Source organism: Opisthocomus hoazin, chromosome 4 (assembly GCF_030867145.1).
Source record: "Opisthocomus hoazin isolate bOpiHoa1 chromosome 4, bOpiHoa1.hap1, whole genome shotgun sequence".
Lineage (NCBI taxonomy): Eukaryota > Metazoa > Chordata > Aves > Opisthocomiformes > Opisthocomidae > Opisthocomus > Opisthocomus hoazin.
The window spans coordinates 8,885,604-8,898,735 of record NC_134417.1 but is presented as its reverse complement, the minus strand read 5'-3'; the positions used below and the strand labels follow the sequence as shown (position 1 = coordinate 8,898,735).

At 42.0% G+C, this 13,132-nt stretch overlaps 1 protein-coding gene across 2 annotated transcripts in view; it reads right to left on the bottom strand.

Annotated features, from left to right (window-relative positions):
* The window catches only part of ACSL3 (acyl-CoA synthetase long chain family member 3), a 56,314-nt gene that overhangs the window by 31,429 nt on the left and 11,753 nt on the right, over positions 1 to 13,132 (bottom strand). Inside the window, exons 2-3 of one of the 2 annotated variants that reach the window (XM_075417843.1) lie at positions 7,432 to 7,535; positions 2,338 to 2,759 (exon numbers count right to left, since the gene is read on the bottom strand). In XM_075417843.1, the coding sequence (XP_075273958.1) occupies positions 2,338 to 2,730 (393 nt within the window). In that variant the 5' untranslated portion in view covers positions 2,731 to 2,759; positions 7,432 to 7,535. The remainder of the gene's footprint in view (positions 1 to 2,337; positions 2,760 to 7,431; positions 7,536 to 13,132) is intronic. The other variant, XM_075417844.1, reaches the window with a different exon arrangement.

Below are 13,132 nucleotides of genomic sequence, written 5' to 3'. Positions count from 1 at the left end.
AGCAGAAAAACTGACTACATATGAAAGGGTAATAAAATTTGTATTTTTTATCAATAATAAAATTAATAATAAAAATGCAACAAGTAAATAGAACGAAATATTTATATTTTATTAATATCTGTTAATTTTGGTTACTCTGACAACTACACAGGTATAAATAAATCTTTTGAATAACATAATATCACAAAAACTCAACAAATTACAGGTTATCTGGGATATCACTGCTCTCAATAAATTAACATAGTATCTGATTTTAAAGATGTTAAATATCTAGCTTAAAATTATTTTAGCCAGAAGTGTTAGCTCACTTAGTTCTCCTAAGAATGAGAAGCTTACTTTTTTGAGATACATATTTACCCCATGAATTAATGAGTCATTAATTAGGCTATCTAGCCCATTGCAATTTGCACAGAGAGACATTTTCTAACATGTCATGCAATTCAGTACACAGATCCACAATTTACATTCAGATCTGCCTCTGAGTTGCAGGTGACCTCAGAAAAATGTGTCAATCATTTCCATCACTGTGTTCAATTTCCGAAAGTGAAAAAATAATCAACAAGTTTTACAACTCCTGTAAGATACAGAAATTACATGCACGATATCTAAGAATTAAAACTGTCATGCATGCAGCTTTTCGAAAATTTGCACCAAATAAACCTTAACAAGTTGCCTTTACTAAAAGGAACCAGGCAGTAAAAAGATGTATTTCATAAAAGACAAAAGTCGAAGGAAAAGAACGCTGACATCTAGAATCAACAACGTATCTTGTGAAATTTTCCAGTTTTCCTCACTTGCTAAAACATGTTATGAGGTATTATGAAACACTGTATTCCTTAATGGAAAAAGATATTAAAAATAGACTTCTGGGATAACGCCACAACTTGGAACAAAGTAATTTGAGGGCAAGAATGGCAATGGACCATAATGAACTGTTGTGTCAAGCTTAGACAAAATTACCTAACTGAGGTCATTTCTAAGTTTAAATACTTAGAAACAAGTAATTTAAGTAGGTCAACACCAACATTCTTCAGCTTTCCAATATTCAGAATACTTTGCTTGCATAACTGAAAAGGCTAAAACTCCTAAGTTCTTAAGTTTTACGTTACTAATTATGTTTGAAAAACAGAGCACAGATCATGGGCTGCCAAAATACTGATTATGCTCAGAAGCCCACTTTGTACAACATGACCTCTCTGTTTCTTTATAGGGCAACGAGGCAGCAAAATGTGCATTAAAGATCATATGCACCCATTTCTCCCAGCCTTTCCTCCATACTGAAGAAACAACTCCATAGCTGGGAGGAAGTTTCACTAACAATTAAGGCTTCCATAAAGATTTTAACAGAACTAAACTTTGCCATGTATTGTGATATTAACCAAATTCTACCTTAAACATTATACTCCTGTATCAGAATTATAACTAGCAGTTATTTAAGGAACCCTTTATTATATGGAGAAATAAAGTTTTCTTCTGCAGCAAAACTAATCTTCACTGAAAATTGTCTTTATAGCTTGTACTTAACAACTTCTAATACAGAAGTGTAGACCTTTAACATATATTTGCATGTATACATGTATCCTGTTAACGGTATCCTGACTTGCCTCTTCAGGCAAAATTGCATTTTTTAATGCCTCCGAACAAATAAAAACCAGTAACTGACAATACAGGCCAGAACTTAGAACACCATAAAAAGGCAGTGCCTTGAAACACCACAGTTTTATACTGAAATTACATCCCCCCCCTTACCACGATAACAGATTAGCAGAGAAGTAGTTCACCTTAAAGGAGACTGAAAGACAAAAAAAGGAAAAAAAAACTCTTCCAATCAAAGTCTGTGCAATCCTTTTCCAAATTTAAGCCCTGAATTCACAGGGCAAAAAAGTAAATCTTTAATTTACAGTTAATTTCACTGGAAAGGCACATGTGAGTATAGGCATCTAGTAATTTTTCTATATTTATCTGATTATAGTTGAGAATAACACAAAGGGAGACTTTTTTTTTTAATTCACCTAAAAGGAAAACTTTAAAGTCGGCTACATCATCAGCTAAATATTAAAAACAAATACCTAAAACATATTTGTTTTTTTCTTTGGCTGAAACCACAAAAAAGGGTATCTACTCAAGCAGGCAAAAACGAAGGTTTAGATTTGTTTTAAATGCTGCGTAATGAAAGACTGGGAATTAGATAATTTAACTCTTTTCACGGCTGCTTCATCTGAGTAGAGAAACTTATTCCCCCCCCCCCCGGATTTGTTTTACTGGACTGGAAGTGCTACAAAAGCAAGCAAACACACTTTGAAAAAACTCTTGAAGGCAGACTGCAAGAAGACTTACCTTTTTAAAAACTTTTCCTGATGGCTGGATTTCATCTTCCTCTTTTAGGATTTCACGTGTTCCCAAGAGTTTTTTGTCCTTGTATTTAGTTTTAGCATGCTTAAACACTTTGTCAAGTGTATCACACCCGGGATATAAAACTGAAGCTAAGCAATGTAGACTGTTAACAGATCTGTACGCACCCCCAGGCTTGTTATTCACGGGTTTAGCTTTAACCTGCTTGGCTTTTGCTATAGCCTGCCTAGATCCTGAAAATATGTACCATGGAATGTACGTTACAAAGGAGTACACCAAGATTATAAAGTTTATAAACTGTAGAAGAACAGGGTTGATGTTATGCTTCAACTTCATTTTGGCTGCTTGCGAAGGTTTCAAGGAAGAGTTTGGAAACATGGACCAATTAGACAGGGATCCAAAAAGATCTGAAAAAAGAAAAGCAAATGTTAGTGGTAAACTCTGTAGATGTTGGCCAAGAGGTTATTTTCAAACATATTATTGCAACCCATATCTAAGTAGGTATTTTTATGCAGAAATTAGGCTAAAATTCTTAACCCCTAACATATAAGAAACAAGACACCAATACCTGAGGAAAAACTCTTCCATTCCTATTTAACAGACTGCAGTACTTACTAGTACTTTCATTTCTTTGGATGCTACACAATACAAACACAGAACCTAAAGAATTCAGGACCCGAGTTTTTAATTAAATGACATGCGAATGGCATGTATTTATCTGAAAATGTTACGCGATTACACAATTTAAAAGAATCTCTCCAACCACACCAGCACACCTACATGCGTGTCTTCACTAGCAATCTTTACGACCTTTGACTGTAAGTCATCAACCTCCATCCAAGCCCTGAGGACACAAGGATAATGCCACCGCTCTGCACGTGGGAACCCCGATCACTAAGTCTGTTGACATGCTTTCCAAACATTACACAGACTGGGACATCTACGTAAGAGAAGGAAGCTGTAACCCTCCTCCACGAAGGCCCTGTACATGACACAACTGTGCTGGTTCTTTTATTCCTACGGACTTCCCATCAATCTTACAATTTCAGCCTCAGTACCAGTATGCAATGGACACCCTTGTTATACAAATATGACAATAAGTTAACTAGCATTTGGCAAATACTGGAAAATGGCTGAGAAATGTCCCCAAAATCCTAGCAACAGCACTATGAAGAGATGTGTAACTTATTTCAGGGTCCCTGATGATGCCATGATATTCACTTTGACTTTTTTAAAGCATAATTTATTGTATCTAAAGAACACAATGATGCAACTTTCTGATATATTTTCCCATAGAGGCAAGAAATTATGCCATCTATCTAAAAGATCCCAAAAAATCAACAAAATAATTAAAAACATTATGGAAAACAGGGACACTTGTCATAGTTGCTGAAGATTAATTTCTGCAACAGTGAATGAGCTACCAGTTATAAAAATCAGTGGTTTGAGCATAGAAGCAAAATAAACCATATATACACTTCACTCATTTAACTTTTCAAATGTATTGATACAACTGTATTAAAAGCAATACCACAAATCAAGCAACTAATAATGATGTGCACATAAGATGCACAACTTCGATAATTCTTTCTAAATTAAGTAAATTTTCATTCATAAGATACAGTGCCAATACCACACTATTCTTTGCGGATGTCTTATGTTCGCTGACTCTTTGAAAACTCTAATGAAAAGAAACTATAGTTGAAAAACTAGTATTTAGATCATATAAGATCCTTCAGTAGTAATGGAAAGCAGCCTTGCTTCATGAATCTTAGATTTGTAGGTCCTTTTGGGAACAGATCAATCCAATATCGTTCATTTGTAGGATGAGATTAATTCAATTTTTCCCTAAACCATACAATTTCTTAAAACTCCAAACAAAACTATTTCACCATCACCTTCTTCCCTAACAAGCTGCTGTAACCTCATCGTTAACCATTGCATCGTTACAGGCAGTCTGAAGGAACCAAGCAACACCACAGTCTCTTCTGCCAAGCACCCAGAGACACACATTCAAACAAAGCACAGGAGCTCTTCACAGCAGGGACTTCGCTGAATCAAGCAGCAGAGGGGAAAGGGACTTAAAACTTAAAAATAAAAAATTGAAGTGTATACATTTTAGTTTTCAGATCAAAGACAAAAATCGATGACAAATGAAAAAAAACACCTTCAATAGGGTAAAAGCCAAATTCAGTAACCATTTGAAGAGACTTCTGTTCTCAGACTGTCACTCAAGGTTACTTAATCAAAATAACCATGTACAGGTACTACAGTCCAGAAAAATTACACTGTTGTTGATAGCAACATAGAATATGATGTTTTAAAGCTGAATCTAGAGTTCACACAACATAGTTTTACCCATTTTTCAAAAAATTACAAATTTTACTACAATTTTTTCTGGCCCAATAGTGGGGGACACACATTTTTTTTCTGCTTATAACGCTGGAGAACTTCCCTGTGCCTACAAAGTAGAAAGATAATTTAACCAAACACTGTTACAAGCCAAAAATTAAGGCAACTGATCTAGTATCTTTTGGAAAAATGTTCTCCAAAGAAATTCCCTCTCTGACAAACAATTGAGCTTGTCCAAAAATATTCTATCTGGGTTTCATAAGTTTCCTTGGTTAGAGAGGCACTAAGCCCTTCTAGAATAGCAACTTCCCAGCTGATTTTGCACTTATCCCAACAGTTTTACTCCTACCTCAGAAGGAGAGAGGAACCTTTTCCACCATTTCTAAAATAACCACGCCAAGGTCTCATGTGAAGCTCTGTCTTCTGGCTCACCTGAAGCCCTGCACGTAACCCCCAAATCTGGAAATGTTTGCTTTGAATTGCAAACCACAAATTGTGCTACGCTCACCATTTCATAAAGGCTCCATCACAAGAAAGAGTCTAACACAAGAGTTGGAACACTCCAACATGACAGACTAAGGGGAAACACTTTGGAATGTCACCCTGGTTCAGAAAAGTAAGCACCCAGCTCTTGGAACTATTCTGATGTGCATCTGTTACCCTGAGCAAATTGCTAATCATTTCAGTTTCTCCTTCAGTCAAGTGAGGCTGTTACAAGTCATCTATTTCAAAGTCTCTTTTAAGAATTAACAATTACAAATTTTTTTTTTCACTTAAAACTCAATTTTTTAAGGATAAAAAGTATCTTGTACAAATGCAGGTTCTTGCCTTAAAGGCCAAATAAGACTCCATTTTTCTTTCTTCAAAATCTTATAGTTAGGAGACAGCAAACTTTCGCAAGAGAGTGCTCCTGTGCCAGTCTCTAACAATTTGGCAACTGATTTCAGACTGTGATATTTACAGAGTATCTAATGCTTGTAACTAATTGTAATTACCATTGTAATTGGAAGTGGGAAAAGTGCAGCCCCTTTTTGAACAAGCAAGAAAAATATATTCTAGTATGCTCATTAGAAGGATAAGTTCCAATATCTTTGTAGGACAGTGGTTCTCAACAGAGCTGAACCACGACACAAAGGAAGTTTCTTCATGTCAATGCAAAGATTCCACCTCTTTCCTTGTATAACTGAAGAACACAAGATGCATTTTAACTCATCGTTTCATTTATTTGTTTGCTATGTTGCTGAAGAGAAAAATTCCAGGTAAGCATCAAAGGTGATGCATTGTTTCAGTTTAGAATGCCTTCATCCAACAGATTTATCACTGCCATTCCCAGCACAAGAACATCGAAATCAGCTAAAGGGATCACTAAGCTTCCAATAAAAAAAAACATTTTGATGACAATGTAGAAGCAAAACGTAACCCTAACTTGAGACTGGAGTGCCAGCAGTAAGAAAATTATCTTTTTCTCTTACTGCAAGCAAAACCAATGCAGCTGAACATGACAGTGGATTTTTTTGTTGTTTTTAAAATAAAGGGTCATTTAGCCTCCAAAAAAATACCAGATTTAATGACATTGTAAAAGAAAAAGATAGTTTTCATTAAGATACAACGTTTGCACATGCATTTTTCTCTATAACCATTGCTATTTTGAACCTCTAACATATGGTATTTTAAAAACTCAAAATGAAAATACATAAGTAATAACCAATTTGCAGACCTAATCTGAAAATGAAAAGTTTTAGGGATATCAAATTTGAAAGGCTTGAAAGGGATGCACTGTTTGCTATTTAATATTCTGCCTTTAAAAAGTACCAAATAAAAAAAAAAAACCCTCTGAAAGACTTTGTGAAATACTATACCAGGGCTTTAAATTTTCACTGAAATACAATTTGTGGTCACCTTGTTAGTTTTGGAAGTAGATGACTGCTTTTGACTGTAAAAAGAGGGTAGGTAAAGCCAACATTTTGGGCCAGGGAATGGAAAGCAGAGGACAACAGGATCCTAAGTAGTTTTAGTAAGCATTAGTTAGGCTACGACACTGTGAGAAGTCCACTGCCTTTACAATACCAGGATGTCGTTCTTAGCTAACTCCTGCTTAATCGCTGACAAATAAAAATACATGACACATGAAAATATCTTTAACTTAGTGGTTCAGTCTGAGGATTAGCAATAAACACTCAGGTTCTCATAGAACATGCATCCCCATTCTGGTTTCACATAATCCTGTTGGGGTTTTTGCTGAATCTGTGTTCAAACCCTGACTAGTGATGCAGGAAAGGTTGGCAGATTAAATCCTGGAGGAAAGAGCTACTAATTTATGCAAGAATACAACTTGCAGAAAAACTGTGCAAGCGAATGTTTCTGCACACACATAGCAGCTGTTCGGTTTATATGTAATTCTGCTTCATGAAGTAGTCAAAAACAGAAGTATAAGACCACAAGTAAAACATTACATACTTTTTCAACAGCGATGAGAGGCAGCAACCACCACACTCATTCATGAATCTGGAGAAGCAAGCCAGCAGTTTTCAGGACTGACCCTGCTTAATACATAATCAGTGATTCGGTCTGATATACTACTTACACTAATACTGTTATACCCTTTAGTTTTAGAAGAAAACTTTTGTTAAATGAGAAAAAAAAAATCCTTAAAGGAATGTATTTACTAATTGACCTGCTTATAATAATTACACTACAATAAAAGCATGAATTAACAAGAAAAGAAACCTTATGCAACTTCTCATCGTGGCAGGTACAGGTACAACCGCCGATACAAGGCGTTCCCGTCCGAGTTTACTCAACAGGAGCTGTCACAGGCAACTGCGCGAAATCTAAAAATGGAAAATCCCCATTAAATATGGCAATTATAAAACACATCCTCCGTTCTTTCACTTGTCTTTTACAATAAATATGTAAAACCATTTGCTCATCTAACACTGCAGTGTATCACCTCGGAGAGTCTAGGCTCACTACATCTAAGTTAAATACAGCCTACCGCAACACACAACAAAGTAGTCGTGGTTCGTACTCAAACACAGTGTAATCAAGGTGGCTGGAGCAGCATTCGTTAAAATTCAGGAGCTCACGTCACTTGGCTCCCTGACAAAATCGCAACTCCCCAGTGTCTATCAGTGTAACACTGATTCTGCCATTTGGGGTGGAAAAAATACACCTATCTTTGTATATCTGTCTATGCCGAGAATACATTTCAGCCTGAGTAATAAATGTTCCTGGACACTTTAAAAGACTACAGAAAATAGTAATCATTACCTATATTGACTTTGCTCTCCTATCTACCAAGGTTTTATTTATCGCCCTTTGCAGAAATAAGTCTCACTTAAAAACCTGTGCCAGCAATTCACATTTAAAATATGCAGCAAATGTAAACATTTGGTATCTATTACCTGCCTGCAAACATTATTATTTACACAGCTATTCAGCTCTTAGGCAGACAGTCTTTTCCAGGAAGGAGTTTCAGTGGACTATTTGCTGCTCGAGGTAGGTACCCACCGTGCACATGGCCCCATTTGTTGACTTCCATGATTTCACACGTACCACTCACACAAATCTAATGCAAACCCAGAGATTTCAAGATACCCACACACAAAAAAGTTTCGGTCAACAATTTATAGTCACAGGAACACACATTAGAAACTGACTTGTTAACATTCACTGAAAGGATAAAAAGGTTGTTTACAGGGTTTGGACAACATAACTGAGTATCTTCATGTATCTCCTGATATCTTCATTATAAAAACCAACAATTCAAGTACTCAAGACAATATAACAAAGCTCATAATACAGAATTTTTAACTGCATTAGAAATCAGCCTCTACTAGTTTACATCTGGACCTAAAAAGCAGCATTAACAACCCTAAGGAAGCAGGTTTTTTACTGCATCTGGAATTCGCTATTAGAGCTGCCAGTGAAAATATTTCTTTGGTAGCGTTCACAAAGTGAGCTTCTATTTTACAACAAGAGGATACCTAAAAAACCCAAATTACTGTTATTCATTTATAAATACTCATGTACTCATCTATACAAAAATAGAAAAGAAAACCAAATGTACATGGAAGCAACAGCCTATGCTTCACTAGGAAAGTCCCCTGACTACAAAACGAGGTAGAGCCTGAGGTAACACACGGTGCCGAGGAAAAAAATGCCGAACGTACACCCCTCTAAACGGAAGATCTGATTCGCAATATGGATTTAAGACAGTTATATTTGAAAGAGGATGTTCCTCACAGCTACAGCAAAAGTGTTTTCACACATTTCTTGAAAAGGAGAGGATGGAAATCCCAAAAAGCCCTAGAGAACGGTGGGAACGATGCTTTAGTCCCCAGAGAAGAGCCGGTGCTCAGCACATTTCCCCGAATTTGACACAACTGCAGCACGAGGGCCCGGACGCACGGCAGCCAGCCCCCCGTCCCGCACCCCCAGCACATCGCTCCCTGCGCCCAGCTCCCACCCAGCCATCCCGGCGGGCCCCTCTCTCTGAGCCCCATGGGTTCCACGCAAGCGCAAACGCTGTCCTTGGCCCCTGCTTGCTTGTTTTCCAGCCGCTCCACCCCTCCGTGCCACCCTCCCCCAGGCTGGTGCCTGCATCCCAGCATCACTTCTCAAGCGAGGGAGGCCTTCCTCACGCCTCCCACACACCCACAAAACCCTTCACCAGGCAGCCCTGCTCCAAACAGACTGCCTCCGTCAAGTCAAGCAGGGAACGGACCCGCAGGACGTCTACTTGCAACAGGCAGGAAAAACCGCCCGATGCACCCATCCTTTGGTCACCACCACCACTGGAACAAACCCAGCAGCGGGACTGTCCTCAACAGGACTGACCTGCATGGTTAAACAAGGAGCTTCTAGCGGAGATCAGGTGGAAGAGAAAGGTCCATGGAATGTGGAAAGAGGGACAGGCCACTTGGGAAGAGTACAGAAACGTGGTGAGAGCATGCAGGGATGCAACGAGGAAGGCCAAGGCCCACCTGGAATTGAAGCTGGCAAGGGATGTCAAAAACAACAAGAAGGGCTTCTTCAACTACACCAGCAGCAAAAGGAAGGCTAGGGACAACGTGGGGCCGCTGCTGAATGAGGCGGGTGTCCTGGTGACGGAGGATGCGGAGAAGGCAGAGCTACTGAATGCCTTCTTTGCTTCAGTCTTCAGTGCTAAGACTGGCCTTCAGGAATCCCAAGCCCCGGAGGTAAGAAAAGAAGCCTACAGAGAGGATGACTTTCCCTTGGTCAAGGAGGACTGCATGAGGGATTGCTTAAGCGATCTGGACGTCCACAAATCCATGGGCCCCGATGGAATGCACCCACGAGTGCTGAGGAAGCTGCCGGATGTCATTGCTGAGCCACTCTCCGTCATCTTTGAGAGGTCCTGGAGGTCAGGAGAGGTGCCCGAGGACTGGAGGAAGGCCAATGTCACTCCAATCTTCAAAAAGGGCAAGAAGGAGGACCCAGGGAACCACAGGCCGGTCAGCCTCACCTCCATCCCAGGAAAGGTGATGGAGCAGCTTATCCTGGAGGTCATCAACAAGCAAGTGGAGGAAAAGAAGGCTATCAGGAGTAGTCAGCATGGATTCACCAAGGGGAAATCATGCCTGACCAATCTGATAGCTTTCTACGATGGCATGACCGGCTGGGTAGATGAAGGGAGAGCCATGGATGTTGTCTACCTTGACTTCAGCAAGGCTTTCGACACAGTCTCCCACAACATCCTCCTAGGGAAGCTGAGGAAGTATGGGCTGGATGAGTGGTCGGTGAGATGGATTGAGAACTGGCTGAATGGCAGAACTCAGAGGGTTGTCGTCAGCGGCGCTGAGTCTAGTTGGAGGCTGGTAACTAGTGGTGTCCCTCAGGGGTCAGTACTGGGCCCAGTCTTGTTTAACTTCTTCATCAATGACCTGTATGAAGAGTTAGAGTGCACCCTCAGCAAGTTTGCTGATGACACCAAACTGGGAGGAGTGGTAGATACATCAGAAGGCTGTGCTGCCATTCAGCGTGACCTGGACAGGCTGGAAAGCTGGGCAGAGAGGAACCTGATGAGGTTCAACAAAGGCAAGTGCAGGGTCCTGCACCTGGGGAGGAACAACCCCATGCATCAGTACAGGCTTGGAGCAGACCTGCTGGAGAGCAGCTCTGTGGAGAGGGACCTGGGTGTCCTGGTGGACGACAGGTTAACCATGAGCCAGCAGTGTGCCCTGGCTGCCAAGAAGGCCAATGGGATCCTGGGGTGCATCAAGAGGAGTGTGGCCAGCAGGTCAAGGGAGGTTCTCCTCCCCCTCTACACTGCCCTAGTGAGGCCTCATCTGGAGTACTGTGTCCAGTTCTGGGCTCCCCAGTTCAAGAAAGATGAAGAGCTACTGGAGAGAGTCCAGTGGAGGGCTACAAGGATGGTGAGGGGACTGGAACATCTCCCCTACGAGGAGAGGCTGAGGGAGCTGGGCTTGTTCAGCCTGAAGAAGAGAAGGCTGCGAGGGGACCTAATAAATGTTTATAAATATCTCAAGGGTAGGTGTCAGGACGATGGGGCCAGACTCTTTTCAGTGGTGCCCAGTGACAGGACAAGGGACAATGGGCACAAACTGAAGCACAGGAAGTTCCAGCTGAACATGAGGAAGAACTTCTTCCCTCTGAGGGTGACGGAGCACTGGAACAGGCTGCCCAGGGAGGTTGTGGAGTCTCCTTCTCTGGAGATATTCAAGACCCGCCTGGACAAGGTCCTGTACAGCCTGCTGTAGGTGACCCTGCTTCGGCAGGAGGGCTGGACTAGATGACCCACAGAGGTCCCTTCCAACCCCTACCATTCTGTGATTCTGTGATTCTAACAGCTCTGCCTGACCAGGGCTTGCTACAGGTATTAAAAACCCTTTGCTACAGAATGACCTAGGAGAACAGGACTGCATGTCTCTAACGGTCGGACCGACTGGGCAAGAGAAACTTTTTCAAGCAGGCAGACTTGTGAAACTTCTTCAAGCAGGCATACCCAGAATGCACTTAATTCCCACATCATCTCCAGTCCTTCATTTCTCACTCCAAGTCCTGAACAAGAGACGTTTGTCTCTCCCTGGACTTTGCCCTCCTCGCAGCTACACATGTTGTGAACTGCTGTTAGCTTGCACAGCAGGAGGTACGGTGGGAGACCAAAATCACTCCCGATTACGGCTGTTCTCTCAAAAGGACGCAGCCTTTCTGGACGTGGGGAGAATAACTATTCTCTGCAAGCACACCCAGGCTAATTCAGATGGCCCCGCAGCCTCCAGCGGTGACCCACCTCTCGCACAACCCTGGGCGAACACTCGGGCTCCTTGATGCTTCCCGCCGCCGTGCTGGGGACCAGCGACGCGCGCAGGGGGGCTGCGGGAGCCACCCCAGCACTCCCGCTCCCCACCGCTCGCCCCAGCAGGCTTCGGCGTGAACAAACCCACAGCTGGCCTCCGAACCTCAGGCGGTTCTGCGCACGACCGCGCTTCTGAACAGCACACGAGGGCACCCGCAGACCGTCAGGAAAGGCACCCCGTGACCTGGAACAAGCCCGTTTCCAAGGTAGGTGTGCAGGAGACCGCTGGGGCAGCCAAGGCTCCTCACTAAGCGCACGGCCTGAGGGCACGGTTTCAGTTTGGCTCAAGCAGATTTAACGCTGGGCTGCTAATAAAAACAGACTGTTGATGTCCAAAATGTAATCCAGCCCTTTCCTCCACTGTATCAACACACAAGTGCCTGTGTGGCTAGCAATGAGTCAGATTAGCTTGCTGATCCAGTTTAAACCCTCCCCTCCTCAGGGAAGAACGGTGGATCTTCCTTTGTATCAACTTTGGTATTTACTTAAGCCTAGGGTGAGTCATCGCAAGCACCTAAATCAACAGAAAATTAGCACTACAAAAGAAGTTATTCCTCTGCTGTCTCAAACTGGGTAATCATGAACAGACAGGCACTGATGCCACTCCAGATGGGGAACACACAGGTGGAGGAGGAGAGGGAAGGAGCCTGGCAGCCATGCTGTAAAGCAAACCTCCACTCGGCTCTAAGAGAGCCACACGCAGAACCTCTTGTGTCTCTTCCCCCTCTACTCTGCCCTAGTGAGACCCCGTCTGGAGTACTGTGTCCATTTCTGGGCTCCCCACTTCAAGAAAGATGAGGAGCTACTGGAGAGAGTCCAGCGGAGGGCTACAAGGATGATGAGGGGACTGGAGCATCTCTCCTATGAGGAAAGGCTGAGGGAGCTGGGCTTGTTCAGCCTGAAGAAGGCTGAGAGGGGACCTAATAAATACTTATAAATATCTCAAGGGTGGGTGTCAGGAGGATGGGGCCAAGCTCTTTTCAGTGGTGCCCAGCGACAGGACAAGGGGCAATGGGCACAAACTGAAGCACAGGAAGTTCCATCTGAACATGAGGAAGAATTTCTTCCCTCTGAGGGTGACGGAGC